We start from the raw sequence: 27346 nt of genomic DNA, 5'->3' as shown, positions 1-27346 counted from the left end.
CATACTTAGTTTTGGTTTAATGTAGGGCAGTAAAATAATCTTATTATTTTAACTTTTAAAGTTCCTCAACAATTCCGACAGTTTACGATGAACTACGATCTCGAGTTTCGGAAAATTTAAAGGGCAAAATGGCTAGCGAACGTGCTTTATTTTTGTTATTTTCCTTGGCATATTTTTTGTTATTTTTATTTGTGATCGTGGTTGCTTTTGGGATCTTAAAACTGAAACTTCATTACAGATTCCTCTTTAAAGTAAGTTCAGTGTTTTTAATGAACCTATGTTCATCATTAGCATGTCTGACAGAGTTTGCAAAATAGCAAGGGTCAAAGTCTAGATATTGTAGTATAAAAGAGCCATTTTCATGGATCAAGCTGATCATAGTCGACTAAGTCTTCGTTCTTTCCTTTTCTTGCTATGCTATTCAATCTTTTCCATGGCCTATGCAAAGTTTTGCATGGTGATTACAATTATTCATGAATTATTGTTTTATAATTGGGCAAATATCCCATGACATCACTATCCCCTGAATTACTAAACAGTCTATCTCACTGTTCATATGTCCAATGTATCATATGAGCATCTATAGATGCTCAAATTTTAAAACAATTTGTGAACAGCAAAGCCATCTAAATATCAAAACTTTGCTAACTATAAATGACATGAAATTTGCCAAACTTCCAGATCAACTTTAATAATAGTATATGCATAAATATATATACGTTCATTTTAAAACTGTACCACTAATTTTGATAGCTGAATGAGAAGTCGAAGCATCATGGTGGTGAACTAGTTGCCAATGTTTTGCAGGCAAGCTATGAATATATTATATACTATATATAACAATATAACCTGTATACATACACCTGGGAATGTTAGTTTAGCTGTCTTTTCTGGCTAGACCTGTCTACTAAAAAAAATTATACATGTCTTAATTTAGAGGAGTACCATAACAAATAGACAAGTTTTGAAGTTTGTTTAACTCAAAAGTTCAGAGCCTATCATATTTTAAAGTGAAAGTCAAGTCCGTATGTAATCAATCGGTTTGTTTACATTTTGATCTTCACTATATTTTTTAAAATACGATGTGCTGTCTGAATATCTAACACTATTTAGGTTCGTTGTGCTTGTAAATTGATATGAACTAGAGTTTATGTTAAGAAAAAATAAGAAACATGCGAAATTTAGAGAATTTTCTCATCAGAGGGCCCACACTTGTTATGAGCAGAACCTATGTGCAGAAAGGACTTGACTTCCACTTTAATGTTTGTATATGAGCGCCAAACATGCTGGAAACTTTACATTGGACAAGCATTTGACCATTAAAACAGCGTGGTTATCCATTTCAAAATATTTGACGTCATAACCAAAGCATGGTTACATTGTTTAATGTTTGTTATGAACGCCAAACATGCTGGAAACTTTACATTGGACAAGCATTTGACCATTAAAACAGCGTGGTTATCCATTTCAAAATATTTGACGTCATAACCAAAGCATGGTTACATTGTTTAATGTTTGTTATGAACGCCAAACATGCTGGAAACTTTACATAGGACAAGCATTTGACCATTAAAACAGCGTGGTTATCCATTTCAAAAAATCTGACATCATAACCAAAGCATGGTTATATTAAGCTTCCTCCCAAACTTAAAAGATATAGGAATTTCAAATTCAAGTAAAATTTTGTGGTTTTTTTAGGCTCATGGTGTAAAATATGTGTTTACACTATGTGGTGGGCACATTTCACCAATACTAGTTGCGTGTGAAAAATTGGGAATTAGAATTATTGACACAAGGCATGAGGTCACAGCTGTATTCGCTGCCGATGCTGTGGCACGGCTGTCAGGCGTGGTAGGTGTGGTAGCTGTTACAGCGGGTCCAGGTCTGACAAACACTGTCACTGCTGTTAAGAATGCTCAAATGGCTGAATCACCTCTACTCTTGATTGGTGGAGCTGCCGCTACATTGTTGAAGGTAGGAGACTGGTAACTGGTTAGGTTGCACAGATCTGGTTCACCATAATTGTGTCATCATTATTACCATTATATACACCAAAATTAAGCATCTACCAAAAGTTGTATTTCGCACCAAATACTACGATTATCAAAAGCATGGTGATGCCTATCATATTATTTGCAATTTAAGACATTTTAAAACATAATGCACCAAAAAATCATGTTTTCCTACTGTGCCCCTCATTTTAGCTAGCTTAGTTAGGAAACTCCGGTGTTTAGTAGAGTCAAACTGGAAGCACTCCATATTGATAATTCGTTATGGGAATTTTTTCTCATTCCTGTCTTTTAATTCACAGGGCGAAATTTAGTTTATAAATTGTCAATATTTTTAAAGCTCCATAGCGTCTTCACACACGTTTCTTAAAGGTGCCACGTGGGCTGTGGCATATTTGCGCATGACCCTGGCTTCTACACTGACATGCTCAGCGGATTCGGTTGTAAGGAACTAAGGCCCCATTACTGCGTTACGTCAACTTAAACCATGATATTTTTTCTGTTTTTTTTCAGGATAGAGGAGCTCTTCAGGACATCGATCAAATGTCCCTCTTCAGACCTCTTTGTAAATATTGCGTCACAATAAAAAGGTAACGTCTCCTGCAGATCGTCTTGAAGCTTCAGTTCATCAAATCCTGCGAAGACAACCCTACCGTTATCTTCTTTCTTTTCCGCAGAGTGCGCGACATTCCCCGGCTTGTACGGAAAGCAATGCAGAAGGCTCAATCAGGAACGCCTGGGCCGGTTTTTGTTGAGTTTCCTATCGATACACTTTATCCCTACCCTCTTGTGAAGAAAGAAGTTGGATTAAAGGCGAGTATTCAAGATTGCGAGTTGTATTACAACTTTAAATTAAACTGATTTTCATGGCACGTCTTCCGGATTTTGTCAATTTCAATTGAAAAGCGAAGGTTGAAGGGAAATTGAAACTGATCCCGTCACTTGTGTTTCTGGACCCGGCGGAGTGACTAAATGCAGCAGATACTTCAGTTTGACAGAATTGCAGACAATATCAATATATTAACTTTTTGTTTAGGAAAATCCTTCTGGATTAGGACAAAAAATTGTAAACTGGTAAACTTTGTATTTTCGATATTTTGATTGAGCAAGTTGTACATTGTATGTTGCACATTGTAAGTTGCACATTGTAAGTTGCACACAACTACAATTATTTGCTTTTCTGTAGGTACATTGAGAATCATCTGTTTAGCCTCTTTGCCGGAGCATGGGACCCACAACCAGTCGAACCATTATCCGTATCTCTACCCCAAGCTTCGGACGGAGAGAGTAAGTCACATGATCCGTGTATACTTTCTAGTAGTATTGTTGTACTGCACCTAGGTAGTATTCTTCCATATCTGAAAGTGAAAGTGTAACGTATTGTTGTTTTTAAACAACTATTTATGCAGTTGCCGCGGCCGTACAACTAGTTTCCAAGGCAAAGAAACCTCTGGTGATACTCGGAAGTCAGTCTACTTTACCTCCCGTTCCTGCTGAAAAACTTAAATCAGCTCTAGAGGTAACTAGCAATAGACAACAAGGAATAAATTTATAAGGCTTCACTTTGGTGAACGTGTACTTATTGCACTAAAGTATTGCATAAAAGTTGTTGTAATGCCACTCGTGAATAAAAATATCGATACCCTCTCTTATGTCATATGCCTGGGTTGATCTCTAGCCGTTCGTCACCAGTCTTTAGGTATCCCATGTTTCCTTGGCGGAATGTCGCGAGGCCTGCTGGGAAGAAGTAGTCCTATTCACATCAGACAACGACGTCGTGACGCTCTCAAGGAAGCGGATGTCGTCATCTTAGCTGGTAGGCACAACACACTGCGAATTATAAGACAAATTCCAATTAAATTTTGATGCGAAATTGCTGGCATCTGATTTCGCGTTCGTAGTTTCCAGAACGTCGAAAGTTCTGTCACTTATGATGGACAAAGACGAGGAATCTAAAACATAACCAACAAAATAGTAGCTTGATAACTGTGGATTGTAAGAGCGCATAGCACGTGGCACGCATTCCAGGTCATCAATCACTGACCGCTCTTCCGTTTTAATCCAGGCACTGTCTGTGACTTCCGTCTTTCGTACGGGAGAGTTTTAAACAAACGGAGTAGAGTCGTGGCAGTTAACAGGAATAAGGAACAGTTGTATAAGGTACGAGAGGTCTAAATTTTAATTCCAGTCAAAAATACCCAAAGTATAACTCACATTCTGATTCTGCTGTGAATTCCAACTCAAATCCTTGATCGTAACTCAAAAACTTTATTCCAACTCAAATCCTAACTTGATCTTTGATCTGATTTTTGAATAGCTAACTCAAATTCTAACTCTTCCTCCGACTTGGATCTTCACTCGAATCCTAACTCATGTTTAAACTCGAATAGCTGATTCAATTTCTAATCCAATCTTTCTTTCCTTTCTTCCTTCCTTACAGAACTCGGACATGTTTTGGAAGCCGACTTTAGCAATTCAAGGTACGCCTCATTCAAGTCTAATAATTCTGACTGATTTTCGACCGTGTTTATCCACATTTGACACTATTTCTATCTCAAGGTGATCCTGCCTCGCTGGTGTTATCCCTTAGTCAACAGTTGAAAGGTTACAAATGTCCTGAAGAATGGCCGCAAATGTTGAAAGAAAGGGACGAACAGAAAGAAAAGGAGAACAGGTTTGTTTAGAGATATGAGGGCAAGGTGATTCTAGTCTGACTCTGTACTAAAGCCAACAGATTTCCTTCTGTTGCTGGCCCCAGGAAGGACAGTTTTTAGGCATTATGAAATGAAATAGTTTCGTCTCTGTTATGTAGTGTAAAAGCAGATGAAATGGTGGACAAGCACTTGAATCCCCTTAAGATCCTACATTGCCTTGAAGAGGTTATGAGTGAGGACAGTGTGATAGTTGCGGATGGCGGAGACTTTGTTGGATCTGCTGCATACATATTGCGGTAAGAGGGGTCACTAATGGATCACAACGCTCGGTTGTAGTTCCGGCTTTTACCGAACGCTGACGTATTAGTTCCTATTCTATTGCACAGGCCTCGTGGTCCTTTACGATGGTTGGATCCGGGTGCATTCGGTACCCTGGGTGTTGGTGGGGGGTTCGCCCTGGGTGCCAAATTATGTCGACCCGAGTCTGAAATCTGGATAATCTATGGTGATGGTAGCTGTGGTTACAGTATCGCTGAGTTTGATACATTTACAAGACACAGGGTAGGTGCTTAGGACAGGACATTACGCACGGTTTTGACCAAGGGCAGAGGAAACGGGGAATTTTTATCTATGGTGTTACAATCAATGAATACGTTAACAGTCTTCCCAACTTGTATTTAAGGTCCGGGTTTGGCGTTGGGTCTCCAGTATATAAGTTAATAGAAACTCAAGATACTGTTTCGTTTTAGTTGCCTGTGATAGCTTTGGTTGGTAATGATGCTTGTTGGAGCCAGATTGCTCGAGAGCAAGTGCCTATGTTTGGAAGCAGTGTCGGCTGTGATTTATCGGTTAGTGATCTGTCCTGTTATATATAGATCTGTTTCGTTAGATATTTCTTGTTATCATTCCCAAGTCTAGTAGTTTCTTATCATTGGGTTCTATCTCTCTTGTAGTTCACGGACTACAATGTGGTTGCTGAGGGTTACGGCGGAAAAGGCCTTGCTCTGAATGAGCAACATTCCGCTGACATTGCAAGTATACTACAGAAGGCTCAGATGCTGTCACGTGACGGTCACGCGGTTTTGATAAATGCCCTGATTGGTAAAACTGACTTTCGAAAAGGATCAATCTCAGTTTGACCTCAAGTTTGACGCAAAATAACGTTAATTTTTTTCAATTACTGTGCTAATCAAACACGAGAGTACATTCAAAGGTTGAATTGATTATTTTGCCAATTTTTAATTGCATAAAAATGGTGCACACCATTTCTGGACAAAATTAATTATGTGAACTGAACGTTCGACTAACGAATGATCTTGAACTGGAAACTAGGAAGTTGATGTCAGTGTGAAAAATCCAGATGTAATTCATAATCATAATTGCTGATATTTTAGCCAGCGATCAGGCTCATAATTTTCAACATACGCACAATTTTCAACTATTACTCCTAATGCATTATGACCTGCTCGCAGTCTATTAACGGTAGAAGATAAATTGATAATAGAATGAAATTAAAGAATATCTAGAATTTATTACAATTTTACTGGATAATATATTTTTATTATACATTCCACTTGACGCATTAGGTTTCTTTAGCGTTGACCACCACGAGTATATCACGGAGTACATGTTTATTACCTCAAGTGAGTCCGAGTGTAATGCGCAATTTATTCCCCTAAAGAAAGTGCCCCCCATCCCCCCCCAGGAACAAGATCTTGTACGCATGCTGTTTGTTTGCGCACGCTTGTTCTTGGAAAAGTAAACCTAATTACGCTACGCAACAATTCATTACATCATCAATTGGCTGAATTCCACCAGATTTATTATCCAAATCTACAGACAAAGATGTATTATAATATATTTGCACCTTTTGTTCTCACTTTATCATTTTTCAACAATGGCGCTCTTTGGATGGGCGAAACGTTTCTTCCTTTGTATTTCTACACCACTGAAAAGGTTTTTATTCCGCCATTACAAAATTCTGTGAATTATAACAAGATTTGGCCGTTCATTGAAATGGTGACGTATCCTGAATTGCATTTGGATCATGACTTAATTGATTTCTCCAACGACTTTGCTCGAAGTGTTCCCGATTTTAAATCCTGCTTTCCAGAGGTGACGTATTCCTTGTTTTTGCTAGAGTAACCTTGTTACCAGTTCTGCGAACACAGAAAGCCGGCGTTAAAGTACAAACTGGCGTTACTGGCTTCAGCGGATTGATGACGCACGAAGAATTTTGACCCAGCGACAAATCGCTGACTGAATTTTTTGTTCCAATCTTAGGTCCGGAAAGATATCGTAGATCTTTGTTCTGGCGATTCAACTTTCACAAGTGAATATCAATATTCTGTGATGGCCTTACGCATCTTAAACTGTTTACATCATCGATCACTTGGAATTGAAGAAATCGATTTTCAATTCATTGATCAGGTTTGATTAACCTCTCACTCTGCATGCACTACTCCGCCGGGTCGATTTGCCCAAGAAATATTACTAATTATGTAGCCACACATACTTTTGTTCCAAGGACTACATGATGTATTTAGCAATGATGACTCCGAAGGAGAGAATCCTGTATCAAAAGATGTACAATGTCGCACGGGGTTTGTGTCTTAACGAGAAACGTGATACAGCGATCACAGATGTTTATAATAGTGCTCTAAGTATTGACAATACTGTAGAAAGATACTTGAATCAGGTGCAAGCGATAAAGGTACAGTTGACTTGATACTATATGTGGGCTATCAGTTTGTTATCACTATCTTCCTCAACATAACCACCATATGCCATCAGTACCACATAGTCATCGTCATTGCGGTAATTGTAACCATCATTATCATAATTACCAACTTCACCACTATCCTACATCAGCATCACCATGCATCACTTCATCATTACCTCTATCCTCCTTGTTTAAACCACCTTTAAACCTTCATTACCACCACATCATCACCATTATCACACCACTATCCTCGCGATCATTATCTTCATCGCCATCATCAAACCATCAATCATCTTACATAAATCACTCACAAAAACACCATTTTTTAGTCCACTTCTTCACCATGCACCTGCAGCAAACAACTTTCATTGCTTCGGCTTGTGTTTCTGTTCTGTAGACTTATTTTGCTTCCCTGACAAAAGCAAATATTCGAAAGACAAAGAAAAATAAACACGCGCAGGACGCTTTTATAAACGAAACGCAAAGGTTGTTGCAAAGAGTTCAACAAAAATATGAAGAGAAAAATACAAAGTCTATACAAGTCATAAAAAACGTTACTGAAGAAAGCAATTCCTGCAGGAAGAGCGTCAAAACTAGTTTGAATGTCGTTGCAAAGAACTTCAAAGAGATAGGTAACTGATGACAACTTTTATCTTTATTGTTGATAGAAACATTTCTCATTGCTTCATTCATCATTAGTTTAATAACTTTGAAGGTATGAATAAGGGGCTGGAAGAAAGTTTCAAACAGCTGTGGTATAATTTTGCTCGAGAGTACGGCAGAAAAAACGAGGACATGGAACGCAAAATTGCTTCAATTAAAATGAAATTAGGTGAGCGCTAGCATATGAATAATCATAGATACGTATGGATAAATATAGCTATTTGTATATTCAATTTTTTAACTGATCTCTTGAATACGCATGTGGAAAACGCAACGATGGAATCATGCAGCCATTATATAGGCCTGTGGCTCTGTACCAAGTGTTTAACATTATTTTGTGCCGAATTCAAAAATAAATGGGTAATATAGGCAGAATTTTTTGATGATCTGTCCCCGACAATTACTGATGTTAGTCAATTGACTAACTTCGCTGCCTATGTAGCTTTTCGCTTAACAGGGCTCCAAAAACCGAGAACTGATAGGGAGATTTAGCACGAGGACGGGAACCTCAAAGATGACGTGAAAATGGCGAATAAATGGCGTGGCATGTCCATATATACACACGTAAAAACGCACGAGTTGTAACAAGCCTGCAGCAAGCTTGTCGCAAGCTCGTTTCAACAAGCTTGTTGCAAGATTTATTCGCACCGCTTGTCCCAAGTTGTTGTGACGGACGTGTAGCAAGTTGTTGTCAGACTTGTAGCAAGTTTGTTGTGACAATGCTGTACCAAGGTTGTTGCCAACAAGCTTGCTACAAGTCTGACAACAACTTGCTACAAGCTTGTTGAACCGTTACAAGCTTGTCGCGACAAGCCGTTGCTGCAAACATGGCCGCGCATTAAATCTCGCTTGAAAACACGCGTGTTTTCCCGGAGATTGTGAAACAAAGAACAAACAACACAAAGTTTGATGTAAAAATCATATTATTTTAAAAACAAATTCAAAGGTTAGCAATTAAATAGAAACTTCACATTTGAAGTACCAAGATTACTAAAGGCTCAGTACAAGAACATATGTATTTTCCTTTCTGAGTATATAGCCTAATAATCAGTTCGTAAGAAAAGTTTCTTTGCATTCATATGGTAAAAATTAACTGGTGCATGAATATTCTTGTATAATACCAGTATTTCAGTCACTTGTTGAATTGACTTCGTCGTCCCAAGAATCAACAGCTAGCTGCACCTCATTCCTATAATTCACTTTGTTTGATACGACTTTCCGGCCAATACCTCAGTTTAGCTCCAGTTTGATAATCAAATTCCTATAAAGTATAATATACAATGGCTTCAGGAATCAGTTACTTTAAAAAATATGCAAATATTTTTGAGGAAACTGGTTTGCAAATACGTTGAGGAAACTCCATCCTGTCTCCTGTGGCGAGGGTCTTGCTTGCCATCCAAGTCTAATGTCAAATAAGTAATGTACAAATACTTTATTACCATAATACGTAAATATATATTATTATTTCTAATCAGAGCATGCTAAAAACATACGCACAGATATTAAAAATAGGAAATTTTGCACTTTACCGTACACCTACTCGTCATTAAAAATATTTGAATTATTGAATACAAAAAACCGGCAAAGTTTCGATTTTTATAAATATCCACAGAAACTAACAGTTCAATGTTTATAAAAAGCAATAAATTCAACAAATATTTTAAAAACTATATAGTTTTAAAAGGCTAGCTTGTGTACTATAATATTAAAATTGTGTTGCCGGCGTTGTGTACGCCATATCAAATATTTGGATGAATTAAACGCACATACCTTTATTAAAACGTCGAACTGTAGTATTCTTCAAACTTTTTTAAGTTGCCCATCCGTTTTAACTGATATTTCAACGTTTATTAAACTTTTAAAGGCTTAAAAAATCAAAGGTTTTGGCACAAAGATAGCTCAATGACCAGGTGAATCAGTGAACTCTTGAAAAGAGCAGGGAAATTTGCAAATATACTGACGTATATTTCAACCAATAAGATCACTTAGTTACATAGTTTAAACAGAGTCTGAACCAATGAGATTACTCCGTTGAAATCGTCACTTCCTCAACGGTTCAACGGTTATAGATATCCTTGAAACAAGGAAATGTTCATCTGTAATGTTTTCAAGGAATTCGGATTCTTTTCAAATCTTATTATTAAAAGAAGTTATGAACTTCGTTGCAGAGTGTTAAAGTGTTTAAAAGCTCGTTGATCTTGCTTTTGCCATTTGATGAATGGCAATGATCAATAAAATCATATTTGGCCCAGTTCAAATTGATTTTGTTGTTATCGGAAAACTTTTGCCGTTAACAATGTCGCTACAACTTGTTGGAACTGTCTTGTTACAGCATTGTCACGCGCAGCCTTCGTACAAGCTTGTTGTGACAGGCTTGTTACAACTTGATGACTATAACAACTTGTCAACAAGTTGTTCCAACAAGCTTGGTACAGCTTGTTGTCGACAAGCTTGGAACAAGTTGTTCCAACAACTTGCTACAAGTCTGCAAGCCAACAAGTTGTAGCAAGCTTGATGTCAACAAGCTTGCTACAACCTGTTGTCTCAACAAGCTTGTTACAACTTGTCAACAAGCTTGCTACAAGCTTGTTGAGCCAACAAGTTGTCAACAAGATGTGAGATTTTTAGGTGTGTAGACGCATCAAGTCCTCGTGCTAAATCTCCATATAGTATAAATTTGATGGCCCGCCTTCTCATGTGATCGTTTCTTTATTCTGAAATTGTAAACTATATTTCCTGTTTCACTTAACTTTAGAAAAAATATACAAAAACATATTCAAATGAGAATTCCTATGTTCACCATTTCCTATGGAGGTTAATGACTGCGTGATGTTTACAAACTCGCTGAGTTGAAGACAATGAGTTCTTGATAAATCAACCAGAAGTTCTCATCATTTGACAACCACCACTGTCCAAAAAGTTTATGATTCACTGCTATATATTGTTAAAAATAGAAACTAGATATAGGCAATTTTCTTACTTAAAGGATGATAGGAAAATGTAGTCGGTAGATCTTGCAATTTATCAGGAAGTTGAAGGGCCGCTGTACTATATATAGCCTCAGGTAATTAAATTTGTTGACATGAAAACATTTCTCAGCTTGGATACTAACGTAGAATATAAACAGTCCTGACTTTATTTGCGTGCACAAATGAATGACTGCTTGTTAGCTTTTTAAAATATGAATAAAAGTTGTGCTAAGATGGTCTATTTGAGACGTGGAGTTTTTCCGAAGTTCCTAAAAGAGGTGCGCATTTGGTAATGGCTATCAGATTGTGAAAATACCAGTTCTCTGTAAAGGCGTTAATCGTGTCATATGACATGTCCGCCTTACCATGATACATTGCGAGCATCAAGTACGAACTACGGGAAAAGGATGACCGAGTCGGAGATAAAAAACTATTTCTTGGAAAGACAACGATTTGCTTCCCATTTATTCTCGGTCACTTTTCAATTATAGTAACGCTGTGCAATATGGTGGCGGGGGAGTATTGGGGGAACAGTGATTGCTTTAGATCACGTTCACCTAGTTCACGCAATTGGTAGTGTTTGAACGCGGAATAAAATTCTTATTGTGTGTGGTGGGGATTTACGCCAAGTGTTAATCGTTGGAGTGAAAACGGAAAATATTCTGCCCTAACGAGCAAAGGAAATATTACCTCTCTGTAATGTAGTATGACAACTGCGTAAACTAAACACTTCTCGACCTACTTTCCTCAGGAGTGAGGAGAGTTAGTATAACATACAAAAAAATACAAATATTTTCTATAAAGCAGGTTAGAACAACTTAAATGCACATTTTAATTATGAGTGGAATGAGTGGAAAATTATACACGGAAAAGACATTACAAGACCAAACAAAAGAACAAGGAAGTAAGAATATTGAGATTTAGCAAATAAAAAAATTGGGAGTAGGTCATTTTTAGGAGCCTACGTGTTTTAGTTCTTCCGCGTGCGACAAACTATATTCTTGGAGCTGTCGCATTGCCATTTTTCCTGAATTCAGTTTTTTGGCCTTGACAGAGACAAGCTGGTTTCTTGATTTCTAAGAATTTCACGTAATCTCATTCATCTTTCATTTGGAAAGACGTCCTTAGATTGGTGCGGTGTATGCTTCCCTTTGTCAACACCGAACTCAGACAAGAGTCATAATGATTGGACTGCAGAATTTCAGTGTATTTGATAACACCATATTTTCATTGTTTTGATAAAAATCCCATATGCAGTAATGAAACTGAGCTTCTAGGTGATATTAAAGGCAAACTCGAAACCGGAACGGAAGGTAACAAAATTTTTAGCCGATATCCTGTGAACGGCGGCGAACCGCAATCAGGCTCTTTGGCGGCATCGCACAAAACAAGTTGAGACCGATTGAAAGGGACGCTTCCACAATTCCACTCTGCGGTCAGACCGGACGTGACTCTGAATGAAACACAAAACGTTTGGAATACATTTAGATAATTGCATAACAGAAGGGGGAGCAGGGGTTTTTGTGTTTAATAAGACGGAATCCGGAAACGCTGTGAACATGCAACTCAGTCAGCAGAAACACCAACCATGTCGACCGACTAAATTTAGCAAATTTCGACCAATCAGTACATATTTTAGTACTTCCCTTTTAGCTGAAGTCTTGAAATTCGCTCGAGTACTTCTGCTCAAACAACCCGGAAAGGTCATTGGCTTTCATCCTCCGCTCCCCCCCCCCCCGTTGAGTTATCGTTCCAGTTGCATTAGAGTTCCACCGGTGGAACTCTGCCCGAGCCCTGAGAAAGAAGGAGGAAGCCCCTCGAACGACTTCCGGTTAAAAAGCCAAAGTGCTTACCGTTTCGAAGTTCGACAAAACCTAACTACAACCAAGAAATTGGGACATTTACCGAAGACATACAGGAATTGTAGCTTCTCGACGTATCGATGGATTAATCTCACGTATGTTGTCAAGGGATCGTCTTTACATAAAGACATGAATTCGACGAATCTACAGAATTATCGGTAAGCCTATTCTAGACTCGAACGCGTCAATGTCAGTCGAAATAATTGTAACACCGTGATGCGTCGCGTGTTGTGGACTTGCGATGATCGTTGAAATCTATGCTTGTTCAATTTTTAGATGGTACCATGGGCAAGTAAACCGTGGTAACACGGAGCAACTGCTCATGGGAAAAGAACCGGGGATATACCTCGTTCGAGACAGCAAGACCTCGACAGGAGATTTTGTGTTGAGTGTGAGGTAGGACTAATTTCACTTTGCGATATAAAGCATGCTGTGTTTTGGTGCTACACTTTTCATTTCGCAAATGCTGTTATGAAACTGACATACACTGTAGCTAATGAATTATTGTTGTTCCTTCTTGATATTGTTGCGTAAAATGTCATAATGTTTTTATAAGATCATTTTGATTTCACAACAGCACACAAACTCGTACAGCCTTTGCTACGTCAACGAACATTCGGTTTCCAACATAATTTCGGTAAAATATCGGCATGAATTCTTTTGTAAACTGTCAGTGCTTTTGTTTACAAGAATATGTCGGAAGTTTTTAAGGTTTTAAAGCACTCAAAAAGATCTATCCCCAATACGATTCGATAGTTCATAAATCTAACCGAAACAAAGTTGAAGCTCTGGGAAATATGCATGTAATCAAATTGTCGACATTGATGCTTTTGGTATTCAAGATGATTTTAAAACATTTGCGATTGGTGGGATTTAAAATATACATGATTTTTTATATAAATATATTTTTATGTCATAATTGCAGTTCTTCATTGTAATCTGACTCTAATTTGACTGCTTGGCTTTTAATTTGTTGTTCGATTATAAAAGCATGCGTGCTTGTTTGTTATGTCTGTGTGGTCGCCAAAATACACTGGTTTATTAATAAGTATGTAGCTAGCGTCAACTCTATTTTAGAATAAGGTTCATAGTAAAGTCTGTTTTCATGCGAAGTCAATGTGCAGTCAATGATGGGTAAATGCGGTTCAAATCTATGTTGTGACAGCCATTAATTTCCACTGTTTGTCAAAAAAAGACATGCCATGACTGAAGTATAAACACGTCTTTATATGACAAGTGGCATTCGTATAACTTCTTGTCTGAGTATATTTTGATGTCCCTTTGAAGAGGATGGGTTTTTCTCCCAATTACAACTTTTCTGAAGACAGTTTGAGCACAAAGTTTAACTAACCACACATTTAATAATTAAACATTGACCACATGAGAACTTCTGGAGAGTATATATTCTTATACTGTGCATATCATTGTATACAATGTGCATAGCCATTAATATCAAGAAAACAATATCTATGTAATTTTGACAACATTTATTAATAAAGTGATTTAATAAAGTTCTAATCTACAAAGGTCAACTTTGTTTATGATTGCTAAGTCTGCTATTTTACCTGAGATGTTTCACACATCTCCCCAAGTAGATGACCTTCTTTCCTTTGCTTAAAACTAGGAAGTGTTCAGATACAAACCAAGACAGTTTTGTGTTATTAAATTAAAAAAGAATTAACTGTCTTAAGAGCTGTCAAGTATTATTCACACTTTGGCATTATTGTTTGAGCAATTTGCTAAAAACCATGATAATACTAAGTGCTCATTTGTACTAATACAATGTTATACAACTCTAGTTTGTGTACTTCCAATAACAGTGCCTGGTGGTTTATTTCTAGTGAGAATCACAAAGTTAGTCATTACATTATAAACAACAATGGTAATCATTACAAGATTGGTGACCAGACATTTGCTGACATACCCTCCATCATCAGCTTCTACAAAAACCATTTTCTGGATACGACGACATTAACAGGAGCGGTGAGTAGATGATTTCAAATAACTAGCATTGAGTATTGGTCACAGTTGAAACACATAGTGTGCTGTGATGCATTAACAATTGTAATATAATTATGTATGTAAAATGTTTAGGTTGAAAGGGATTTGAAAGTTAGAGCAATTTACAACTTCGAAGGCAGGGTGAGTTGAACTGCTAATCTTTATAATAAAAAAGTGGTTTCACACAATTCAGTTTCAGGGTTGCCATGTAGTTTTTAATAAATATCTATCTGTCATAGTATTAAGTGCCTGATCTTGATTTTCCTGACTTATTTTTATTCCTTTATGCACCATACTTATTATCATTCAATATTCTACATTTTAAAGGATCCAGATGACCTGCCATTTCAGAAAGGTGATATTTTAACTATTGTTAGCCAAGATGAGGAATCCTGGTGGACTGCTGAGAATCGAATCGGTCAGCGAGGCTCAATACCGGTTCCATATGTGCAAATTGTAAGTAAAGAAAGAAAACACAATCATGATCTATACCTAACCCCCACTTCATGTGCTATATAGTATATCAATAATGCCTGCTTAACTGTTTTATTTTGTACTTTTACCGCATTTACCAATATTTAGATAAACAACGACCAGCCATCAAATCCCAGAACTCCGATACGACCCCCGTCAACACCAGTACAAACAGGTGTTGTTAATCCACCAATCAACACGTATGTTGACCCATACAGAGGAGGGCGTGGTGGTTCTCAACACAGAAATTCTGCCCCAGAACCTATCAGGCCTGTGAGTAGAACTTCCATGTCTTGTATTGGACTTAAAAGCTGGATTTAGGAGTGAAATTCAGCATTTTGGACAGTTTTGTAATGGCACCAAATAATGCAATGCCACATACAAAAATCTTTGTCCCAGCATGGTCTGCACCAGATAATGAACATGTAGGTACAAAGGATCGTTTGTATTTATACCGACTTAATAATTGTTTTGCAGGCAGAGATACCTCCAAGACCTACTATGCCTAAGGTGAGGTCATCCTAACTAATTTTTTGAAATTTTCTTTTCCTAAAGAATAATGGTTTTCTCTAACTAAAACTCTTATTCTCCTTAGCCGACTTCGGGGCCACTGCTTGCAAGAGCAGTAATTGATCGAGTTTGTACACCATATGATACAAACCAAATCGCCTTCAAGGTAAGGTCTATCACCAGCTTTAGGAGCCTTATTTATCGGTAGTGTAGAGTATGGTTGTGGTGCATGTTTTTCATTGCGGGCCAGATCTAATTACAGTGTAATGTTCTACAACTTCCCAGTGCTAAATTCACATAAAGAATACCAGCAGAATCTTAGCGCATTGAACTTTATTTGAAAGTGTAAATGGACGGAAATCTCGAGTGATAATATCAGATGTTTGGGACAGGATTAGTTGCGGCAGCTTGCCTGGCACTTGCCTTGGAAATTGCTTTCCTATGACATAATCCGTTTAAATCTTAATCCTGGATATCAATCGTGTCCGATCGATGTGAGAGATAAATCCTAATGTTTACCGTTTTTTACGATGTAGAAAGGTGATTTGATAAAAGTTACAAAACAAAACGACAATGGGATCTGGGAAGGCGAGTTAAACGGGAAAACAGGAGAGTTCCCAATGTCTCACGTTGACTTAATCGACCCAAATACGATGGAGCCCTTCTCAAATGGCTATTAGGCCGAATCAGGTCGGAGTTGAAGTGTATATACACAAATACAGAAGAATGATAGCCATTTGATCCATACTGTGACACTGTAAGACCTTGATAAACAAGAAACGCTGAACGTTTTTGTAGCAGCCTAGTGGAAACCAGCCAGGGATGGAACATTTGCGTGATGCCTGATGGACAGAGAAAATACTATAGCATTAATAATTACCAACTAATTTCTATCCTGCGTATTGATTATATGTAAATAAAAGTAATATCCGATGGTTTTTGAACAAAATTTTGCGAACCTTTTGACAGGATACATATACTGTGTATAAGTTAATCCCCGACAGCGAGAACGACTGACCTGCTGTGTTTATACTGGACAACGAACGAATGGTGGTGAAATTTAGACTATTACATAATATTTTTTATATAGTAGAGTTAAAGTGCGTGTCAGACGGGTCTATCTCCTTATTTGAAAGAACAGTTTATATGAAATCGAGTGTTGAATCAGATGATTTCTTGCATTTTCATATTTCATCTTGGTCACGAGATACTTAGACTGGAGAGGTATTGAAATGAGGTAATTTTTGGCACCAATTTTTCCAATTAGCATATTTGAAAGTGTTTAGTTTCCTATTGGTTTTTGACAGGATTAAACGAAACTTTCCTATTCATACACTAAAAATAAACACTACCTGCAAATTGCAAAAGACTTTTTCCCCCGTTTCATTATTGGTAACCAGAAACGAGATGCTTTGATATGGTAAATAAGGGAGAACGATGCCAAATTTTATCGCATTTGCCAGTTTCTGTGACACGGGTCTAAATATCTCAGTCTGTATCAAAGAGATATGAAGAGCAATAATTTGACTAGCCAATCAGGATTCTGTTCACTTCAAGTATGTGGATGAACAGTTTCGTATCATGCACACTTTAAGAGCCGTTGTATTTGAAACGAAATAAACCTGACCATAATTTCTAGCTTGGTACATGTAATCCTTTTTATGCTAATTGCTTCATTTACTCAAATTTACTGTAGTCCCAAGTTCATTTTGCTTCCTTAGACTAAGTCGAGTGAGCTGTAAAACGTTACATTGCGTCATGTATGCCTACATTTTACAAAACTCTTTCGAGTAAGTTATTCGTGTTGTAAACTTATTTACTCTGGATATCGTTTTTGACAAATGGATGTTCTTTGGTATGCTCTTTATCAAGTCGAAATGTGGACGTGCAAAACTGATCTCAGCAAATGACGAATGAAATCATCTTTTGTAGATTTTAACAATATTTTTTACATGGGACGGTACAGCATAAAGAAACTTCATTTGCAACTGAAAATGAATTGAATGAATAAAAAAGTCTTGCCATCCGAAGTGAGTGGACGAGTGGTCCAACGTATGTCAGCCACTTTAAGCAAGATGGCGGACGAAGGACAACAAAATGAACTGATAACACAATTTACTGCTGTGACGGGAGCAGACTCTGGAACAAGTAGATTTTATCTCGAGCAAGTAGAATGGGATCTTCAGGTAGTAAAACTCTCAGTTTTCTCCTATTCGTTTGTCTTGATTGTTATACTATTGATGTGATTGTCACTTCAATGTATGTATTCGTACTTGACTTATAGTCTTATATAAACATTTATAATACAGGTTGATATACCATGTCAGTGGATGGGTTCTTAAAGTGCAGTGTATAATACAAACTATGTAATTGTACAATTTGTGAAAGTGCTAGTATTGTAATAAAGGTTTCTACGTAATAGATCACATATTTAATTATATACGTTGAATTAAGTCATTAAAGTCAACTTATAGAAACAAACGTAGACCCGTTAGAGTTATTACTTATTACAGACGGTAATCTAAACAAACACTGAACTTCGTTTACATTTTCAACTGCTATATTTCTTCAACTTCAATATGTACTACATATGTAACAGAATTTATTCAATTGTTATCCACAAAATATTAACATATTCACTACAAGGATATATTCTATAGATTCATCTATTGCATGAGTAGTATAAAATATGCTTTTTTTTGTTTGATCTGTTAGTTTGCTTTGAGTAATTTCTTTGATGATGGTCCGGGTGATGGGATGCAGGAGGCGGATGTGCAGCCATCCGTTCAACCTGAGCCACCTGTCAGTCAGCATGGTGGGATTACTAGAGATAGTAGCAACCAGAGGTACACATGGTTAATGTTTGTAAAATTTGACTATTATTGTAATAGTTGTTTTGGTGGTAGCACTGCTGGCAGTATGCACTGTATCTTTATAAATTGAAGGTTTGGTACCATCGCTGGTTTAAATGTGGCAGCTCAGGAGAGTGAGGAAAGTGATGAAGAGGGGCAAGCTTTTTATGCTGGTGGCTCTGAGACTAGGTGATTATCACCACACATTGCTCATCACCAACATCATCACCACCATTGCCAACCACCATCATAATAACCTTGCTTACCATCACCTAGCTATCAACATCACCACCACCACCTTCATCATAATCACCATCAATAAAAACACCACCATCACCCATCAACATCACAACCATAACGACCGTCATAGTCACCATCATCATATTCACCATCATCATATTCACCATCATCATGTTCACCATCATCATATTCACCATCATCATATTCACCATCATCATATTCACCATCATCATATTCACCATCATCATATTCACCATCATCATATTCACCATCATCATATTCACATCATCATGTTCACCATCATCATATTCACCATCATCATATTCACCATCATCATATTCACCATCATCATATTCACCATCATCATATTCACCATCATCATATTCACCAACACCATCATCTTGTGATGATCGTCACTACCAGCATCTTCACCATCATTTCGACACTACCATTCACCCTTCTCACATCACAACTTTTTCCGTTGTCAACAGTGGACAACAGATTGTTGGTCCCCCCAGAAAAAAGAAAGAAAAATCCAATAAAGAAATGACTCAGAGTCTTTTTGATGCAGCAAAAAGGTTTGAAAGATCCTTGTCAAAGTACTTTCATTCAGGTTCCCAAACTGCGGCAGTATGTACAAGTACACGGGGCTTGAAAGCATTCATTGTATATTCATGTTTTTAAGTTTCTGTGTGAGCATACTGCAGCTGTGTTTATGTTTTCTGTTATCTTAGACATGGAGCAGAAGTGGTTGATAAGTCACAAGAGTCAAGCAGTAAACAGAAAGCGCCAGCATTTCGTGGTTCGGGTACGTAGCCTGCCCGATATTACTGTCGGAAGTTTAGACAATAGGAGGCGTGGAAAGTGGTACGGTGCTGGCTATATTGTGATAATTGTGTTTCAGGCTTCCGTCTTGGTGATACTGAAGGTGCTTCAGATCCAATAGGAGCAAATCCTAGCGACACAGGTCCTCCTGAACCGGTGGGTGGTTTTAGACATGCAAGACGTTTCATGTGGTATAACAACGGCCTAAAATAGACAAAAACACTTCTCGACGTTTCGACCTAAGGGCCTTCGTCAGGAATAGGGGGGGGGGGTCAGCCATGCTATCCCCTGGTCCTATCAATAAACTTCTCAATGTTTGAAATTTCTGTATATGAGATATCACGGGTTTATCACGAGAACTAGTTACTAAAGTTTGATAATTTTGCTGTAGTTGGAAGTAAACTTAAATTTCTGGTCAAATGGATTTTCTGTTGGCGATGGTCCACTCAGGGATATGAATGATCCAGAGAATGCCCAGTTCCTCGACTCTGTTGGCCGAGGGTGAGTCCTTTTTAACGAATAGATGTAAAGATGGTTATTTTCTAAGCGAAAAGAAACGGTTAAATAGTTATCCAGGACGAATACAGTATCGTGTAGAATACAGCATGATGTAGTGTTCACATGGCAACTATTATTACTAGACAAATGCCCTTTCAGGACTTTCCATGCCTGCGTCAAAAAATTTATGGATCTTATTTGTTGTTCAGAGAAATACCCCGAGAACTACATCACCTCAATCGTGGTGGGGAAGTTCACGTAAACATGGTGGACAAGAGAAATGAAGAATATGTTAAGCCGAAAGAAACTATGAAAGCTTTCACTGGCGCAGGCCATATGCTTGGCAGGTATAAGGTTTTGAGCAATAGGACGCTTTTTGAGAAATGCTGAATTTGAACTTAGCTGTATCCTATTTTTAGTCCTACCCCGAAGGTAGTAACTTCCCGTGTGGCACCGCAACAATCATCTGACTCAAGTCAAACTCCAATGATTGATGATTCTCAACCTGTGACGAATTTACAGATACGGTTGGCCGATGGCACAAGGTACAGTACAGACCTAATCTGATATTTTTCAATCGTCTTCGGTAATTTTCTACACAGATCGACCTTTGAATGCATGTTTACGTCTTTTTCACATCAGCTCCATCGAATGGTTTGCTGTTGTCCTCGTATTTGCCATCTAGAGTTTTTTTCTGTCATGATTAATGACTTTTTCATAATCTCGCCAAGGTTGGTAGCGAAGTTTAATCACTCAAACACAATCAGCGATATCAGAAACTTTGTAAATGCGTATCCTTTGAGAATTCAATCATAAAATGTATAACCCACATGGCAGAGTGACAATCCCTCCCCCCTTGCCCCATAATGAAATTTTGATCCCTCCTGGAAGGAGATCTCACCTGTGTGTATCTTCCCCCCAGCAAGAAATTCCCGGCTATGACCTTTTCACATGTGAAACTACCAAGTGACATTACATTCACGTTGTTCCGTTATCTCCTTGACATCTCACTCAGATCCAGGCCTCACGCGGCCGGCCGTGATTACGTCCTCATGACGACATTCCCAAATAAGGAACTAACAGATGAAACGCTAACTCTAGCCGAAGCTAAATTGCTAAATGCTGTGGTTGTACAGAAATACAAGTAGTGAATATCTATTGATAATTAAGAACTTTTAACTTCATTATTAATTATATAATAAGTTCTAACGTGGTTTATTTAACAATTTCCGTGTGTTTATTCACGTTTGAACGAATAGTCACTTCTCGATGTTCTTGTGTCTCAGCAATGCACTGAAAATATTCAACAGAACATGTAAAGTGACGTGAGCGTGGTCAAAAGTGAATAAACTTTAAAAATACACTCTGTGTTTCGTGTCCGGCATATTGCTCCGGGTAGCTTAATATTGACAATATAAGAGAGATCTATTTCAAGAATATTGATCCCGTATTGGAACCGTTTATCCAACATGTTAACTATGATAAATAATGTCCAAAGTACGAATGCACTTTTAGTGCTACTTTAACGAAGTAATCTAACTTATCTTTTTATGTGTTTAATTCTCTGTGCTGTGTTACAACAGAAACCAGCCAGCCCCTTGCGTGTTTTATAAAGCACATAAGCCCCTTTTACACTACACTCAATTTATCGACACGGCACGGCACGACTAAAATGGGTACCCGTGCCCAATTTTATTAGTGTTCAGGCTACCAAAACAAAGGCCGAGCACAGATGAAATGGACCCATTTTAGCCGTGCCATGCAATGCCAATGAATCGAGTGTAGTGTAAATGGGGCTATAGTCAGCTGTACACTATGTTTCTCACATCACAGTTCTCATAACTTATACATATTCAATCTATTAGAGAGAGAAAGTGCTCTTGTTGCCATATCATCAAATGGTATTTTAGGTGTCTGTGGGTGTTTGTTTTTTCTTCGTTCTCCTCTCATGACCTGCAAGAGATACGGCGAGGAAGTTTTTAGCAAATTTGTCCGCTCAGTCATTTCGTGTTAAAAGATCTGTTACGTTTACCTCGTAGAGTGCGTGGTTTGGGCACGTAATTGAGTCTTGCGTGAAACGAAGCAACCTTTCGTTCTCTCAGTTTGATTCGAGTCTTGATGCTTGGTGATCGCTCTCTGAACTGTTGCTGAACCTCTTCGGTTGTCACTAAACGTAAAGAAATATTGAGTATGTGTAAAAAATGGCCGTTAGCCGAAGCTGTTAGCAAGTTTCTCTTCTTTGAAACAAAACGATATCCTGACATAAATTTTCGCAGAATATTTCAATGCCCAGTACGATCGGAGTTGGTAGATATGCAAATATTTGAGGTCAAATTGTCATTAGTGCTATTATCAAGAAAACAAAAGGCAAAGACAAAGGAAACAAAGAACTAGTGTGGTGTTGTTTGGCCTCAAATATGCAGCTATCTACCAACCCTGTACGATACAGTTGATGTGGGACCACTGTGAAACACTGCTGAGCTCAGTCATTTGCTTGCTGGTTGAAATTATCCTCATTTCGGATTCATATTTCAAAACGTTTTAGTGCAAAAGTGAAACGCATGGGCGATTGAACACGTTTTAGTCGGCCAAGAAGGAATAGAAGCGGCGATATTCTGATCGAACAACCGTTGAAGTACCAGTGGAACGTCACAAAAGAGCAACTATCGTATGGGCAAACGGTGAAAGATTGTTTGGTCAACGTGGATACCTTACTGGACTTTCTTATTCATCGCATTGTGCTGGGACATTATTGATCGCCGTGGCACAAACATGCAGGTACTGCTTCATATCTAAGGATGTGATCTTGAAACGTATCGATGTAAATATTTGTTATTTGAGGGCATCACCACGTAGAGCTGTCACTACCTACATTGCGGCCATTTACAGCAAACCAACGTGCCATTTTGGGTGTAAATATTGTCTTGGGTATAAAATCGCCGACGTCAACTTGATGAATATGTATATTTGTAATTTTTGTGCGTACGTTCCACACTAAGTTTTTCATATGCTCCAAATGATGCTAGATAGTTTGCAAAGTTTATGACAGTATGGAACTGCGTGCGGTTTGCTAGATGTTTGTTTGATAGGCTTGTTTGATAGATGGTAAATAGCGCTGACCAACCCTTAATCCGTGCCATATGCTCTCGGTTTACAGACCAGGGGCCGGTTGTTCGAAAGCTTTTCGGTGGATAAGTTAAAAATGGATCGGAAAACCAAATTATCTATTCATTGAACAACAGAGCTGAAATATTTCGATGTAAATAGTTTAATTTTCAGTGGAGGTAAATTTTAAATGCGTAAGATGCAGGTTCAGTCATTCACAAAATCTATGAAGGGCGTTTCGAAAAGCGTTTGGCTTAAATGGTGAATAAGCCAAAGTTTAAAAATACCTACTTTCGTACATCTTGTGAATGACTGAACTTGCATCTTATGCATTTAATATGTACTTCCATTGAAAATTGAACTATTTACATCGAAATATTTCAGCTCGATTGTTCAATAAATAGATAATTTTGTTTTCCATTTTGAACTTATTCATCGTTTAAGCTAAACGCCTTTCGAGCAACCGGCCCCAAGATCTTTGCGATGATAGACTTACATGGTGGTTCATTGCAGACTAAATATCGTTTCTTCGTCGACAGATAGCGCGTAAGTTGTTGACCTAGGGCCGGTGGTATAAACCTCTTAGCCGATTTTAGATAGATAAATCGTAGTTAACTTCAAAATAAAATGATCTAATTGGTTAATTCTGCCACTAACTATGGCAAAAAGATAACATAAACTGCAGCCGGGCCGGCTATGTCAAGTAGTGAAAAACTAGTGCACGTCAACTACTTTCAGTAAGAACATCTGCGTCATAGCGCTACGCCAGCCTGCACGCAGGCAGCCTGACTAGTGTCATGCGTTGTTGCGTTTTAACTTACTTACTTGAACTGCTATCGTGGTCTTCTAAAGTCGCTTGTAGATGTGCTATGTATTTGATAGCTTCTTCGATTACCTCTATCTAAAAATGAAGATTTTCAATTTTTCTCGATTTTCTTCTTGCGCAATAGTCTCCACTACTTGGAACGTATTCTTCACCCGGATAAAAGACCCTTAGCGGTGAAAGGTCTCTACCGGCAATAAAACACTTCACGGAGAAAGCAACCCACCGGAGAATTTGTGGTACTCACCGGCGAAGTGTATCTCCCCGCGGTAATGGATGGCAGGACAGACCTAAGCTGTGAAAATTCATCTTCTCTTATCTGAGTGGGTCTCCCTTGCGTTGAAACAGTTTTTCGCGCCTCTTCCATTTCGTTAATGATATATCACTAAACAGTATAGAGGAAATATTTTAGTTTAACTGCATGTAATGTTAAGAAATCTGTCTTTATATTCGAATTTACGATGTTCTACTCAAAAACATTTAGCATGACCGGGATATTCCAAGCTCGCCTGTTTTACGAGGGCAGTATAACCAAATCTCGCGAAAGCTTTTCAGTGCCTATATCATCTTAATCCTGACGCATGCGAGTTTGGCCTATGGATGGCTTATATTGCCTAAGAAATTCTTAGATCGTGCAGGATAGCTGCCTTTAAGATTGGCAAGCGATTTTACAGATCCCATGCGCGAACAAGCGAACAGAAACTTCATAATTGTTGCGCGATACATTTTGGATTTAAAATATGGTATAGCTCCCGTTCAATGTAAGCTCGCCGAAGCGTATACCGTGTTCTGTACCTCTCTGAGTATTACACGGTAGCCTATTCCATGCGTTAACTGCAATAAAATGCTTTAAAAATATGCTCTCACCTTTACGTTCCGGTCATAAGCTTTGAAATGAGAAAATTGTTTAAATTTTGTCTGCTTCTAACGCTTTTCTATGCTTTGCCGTCAGCAGCCGGTTTAAACTAAATTTTTCCAAACTTTCAACATATACACAGGTGCAGTTTACCGCGGGAAAACAGCATCTGAAGGCCTCGTGAAAGCAGCCAATCGCGGCGCGGCGATGAAAACAGTCACCTGTAGCTCGGCCAATCAGCGTGCGCGCAACGCTAGCAAAACAAAGCCACCGGGAAAGCGCTTGAAATCAAAAAGCGTGGCGGGCATAAGATTTCGTTTTCCATTTCGTATTTTATTCTGTTTAGGAAGAGAAAGGCATTGAAACCACGCCGTTGTCAAGGAAAGAACATGTTTTACGACTTTCCTTTTCTTTATCAACATTATGCCGTGTATATTCTGTGATGTTTTCGGTAAAAATAAGCAAATTCAGGCAGCTGCCAGGGAAAAATTTTCATAACAGCTGAAACGCTTCGCTTTTGCACGTGTTCCTGTAGATATGAGTGCGCCCAGCCAATGGGCATGAAGCCTAAATTTATAAAAACATATTTAGAGTGAGTTAGCCATCTCCATGGCTCTGCGGTTATATGCTGTAAAATTGACGAAGTTTAAATGATAGTTTTGTGTTTCGCAGCTGCCGTGTGCAGTTTCGCGCCATTGTTTCTAAGCAAACGCGAGAGGGCGAATAAAATTTGAAACTTGCAACCTAGCAGCACCATTACGCAGCGAAGAATTTTTCGGTATCATCGTTATAAAAGAGAATTAAAGGGAGGACTTTTGAACGTGGACATATTAAAATTTCATTTGTATATTGATGATATAGTTGGACAGCTGTAAGCTGCTGTATCTTAGCGCTTTCTTCTGTCTTTTCCACATTAAACTAAATTTTAACGATATTTAGCTAAGATGTATCAGTTGTCTGGATTTTCTTTAGCCTACCTTTAATTATAGGTTTCAATTCAGGAAGCTGGCGTGTGAAGCCTTTCTGTTACTAGTAATTTTGCATGGATATATAACATACTAATATATATAAATATATATATATATATTTGTTTTATATTTTTGCCGTAATTATATATAGACTAGTTGTAGCGGCTGATAATCCTCTCATGGCATTGGGAAGATAAAATTATAACGTTTTAAAATTCGTCGCGCAATAATCCATCGTTTTCGAATCAAACATTCATTCATTGACATATGGGACGGTAAATATATAAAACTGTCATTTATCATTTTGAAATGTTTTCTAGGCTGCAAACTCGAGGGGATTTAATTGAGTGCATGCATGGTGTGGTAGTATATATACGTGCGAATTTTGTCCTTCGAGTAAGTTTTTAAAGTATAACACTTCTACTTCTAATATTTATAATGATAGTTACATAATCTTTACATGGTCAGACAAGGCAACACTTAAATTTATTCCAAAACATGTTTCTTTGTTCTAGATATTAGATAATGGCTGTATTTATACTTAATACGTTGTAATCATGCATGTGGTTGCATTTACACTTTGTAAAATCAGTATATTGATAAGCGCATGTATACGACACAAATTAACTGGACCAGTTTCATTCGTGCATGTATATACGACTTGAGCAATTCTGTAGGATTTGTTAGGTGAGCACGTGTGATTATATGATTAATACGAATCATCATTAATTCTACGCCTACGATATATTGAAATTAAAGTCGGAAATGATAAGATGATACAATTCGTTCCATGACCGTTGTCCTGTGTCTTCTGACAGATATTCGGACAAACGCTATCAACAAATATAATGATCTCTTTCTATTCCATCGTTTCGTATTAAACCTAGAACTGTGGCTCTCTCAGCCTCGTTCTTCTATACACAGCTTATTCAAAGCGGTATTCTTTTTTCTTGAATCGCAGGGCTGTTTGCCTAAAAAACGTTTACGTAGTTACGCTTCTTCAGTCCTAAATTTGCCGTTGTCGGTTTCAGACTGGCAAAAAAAGCAAACGTTTAAATTTAATCCCATGCAATCTTGCTTCCAGGGAGGCAAAACGTAGGACTGTCTCTCGGGCTATTTTGAGTTGCTTTTTGACAGTCGACTCGCTCTGGGTTGGTTAACAAACCTTCTTGCACTGCATACCTATGAAATCTCCTGCGGATATCTACCTCCCAGAGTCAATTCAGTGTTAGAAGTTAAACGGTAACAACAACTTGGCTATAAATTAATGTGTATACTGCAAACAAAATTATATTTACATATTACATTTGCCTTT

At 38.0% G+C, this 27346-nt stretch overlaps 4 protein-coding genes across 4 annotated transcripts; 3 read left to right on the top strand and 1 right to left on the bottom strand.

Annotated features, from left to right (window-relative positions):
- Positions 1 to 33: 33 nt before the first annotated feature.
- LOC114517904 (acetolactate synthase-like protein) lies at positions 34 to 6186 on the top strand. The gene is made up of 16 exons (XM_028537753.1): positions 34 to 251; positions 754 to 807; positions 1699 to 1974; positions 2523 to 2599; positions 2687 to 2822; positions 3046 to 3083; positions 3196 to 3296; positions 3419 to 3528; positions 3702 to 3825; positions 4075 to 4169; positions 4450 to 4489; positions 4569 to 4683; positions 4822 to 4959; positions 5050 to 5224; positions 5413 to 5511; positions 5617 to 6186. The coding sequence occupies exons 1-16, from the start codon at positions 129 to 131 to the stop codon at positions 5800 to 5802; spliced, it is 1887 nt and encodes a 628-aa protein (XP_028393554.1). The 5' UTR covers positions 34 to 128; the 3' UTR covers positions 5803 to 6186.
- A 6653-nt stretch (positions 6187 to 12839) lies between these two features.
- LOC114517907 (adapter molecule crk-like) lies at positions 12840 to 17500 on the top strand. The gene is made up of 9 exons (XM_028537757.1): positions 12840 to 13037; positions 13156 to 13275; positions 14721 to 14862; positions 14974 to 15021; positions 15208 to 15336; positions 15463 to 15627; positions 15832 to 15864; positions 15950 to 16030; positions 16401 to 17500. The coding sequence occupies exons 1-9, from the start codon at positions 13009 to 13011 to the stop codon at positions 16542 to 16544; spliced, it is 891 nt and encodes a 296-aa protein (XP_028393558.1). The 5' UTR covers positions 12840 to 13008; the 3' UTR covers positions 16545 to 17500.
- A 439-nt stretch (positions 17501 to 17939) lies between these two features.
- On the top strand, positions 17940 to 21969 carry LOC114517906 (NSFL1 cofactor p47-like). Its single transcript, XM_028537755.1, has 11 exons — positions 17940 to 18050; positions 18580 to 18710; positions 18810 to 18905; positions 19448 to 19534; positions 19691 to 19764; positions 19861 to 19937; positions 20173 to 20282; positions 20489 to 20626; positions 20699 to 20824; positions 21011 to 21070; positions 21295 to 21969. Exons 1-11 carry the CDS (start codon positions 17940 to 17942, stop codon positions 21425 to 21427), a joined length of 1143 nt encoding a protein of 380 aa, XP_028393556.1. The 3' UTR covers positions 21428 to 21969.
- Positions 21970 to 22003: 34 nt separating this feature from the next.
- On the bottom strand, positions 22004 to 25181 carry LOC114517911. The gene is made up of 5 exons (XM_028537762.1): positions 25075 to 25181; positions 24455 to 24592; positions 24210 to 24285; positions 22312 to 22446; positions 22004 to 22232 (listed from the first exon to the last, which is right to left on the bottom strand). Exons 2-5 carry the CDS (start codon positions 24572 to 24574, stop codon positions 22186 to 22188), a joined length of 378 nt encoding a protein of 125 aa, XP_028393563.1. The 5' UTR covers positions 24575 to 24592; positions 25075 to 25181; the 3' UTR covers positions 22004 to 22185.
- Positions 25182 to 27346: the final 2165 nt, after the last annotated feature.

Source organism: Dendronephthya gigantea, unplaced genomic scaffold (genome assembly GCF_004324835.1).
Source record: "Dendronephthya gigantea isolate DGI-Jeju-01 unplaced genomic scaffold, DenGig_1.0 000010F, whole genome shotgun sequence".
NCBI lineage: Eukaryota > Metazoa > Cnidaria > Anthozoa > Malacalcyonacea > Nephtheidae > Dendronephthya > Dendronephthya gigantea.
This window is presented reverse-complemented; position numbering and strand designations above follow the sequence as displayed.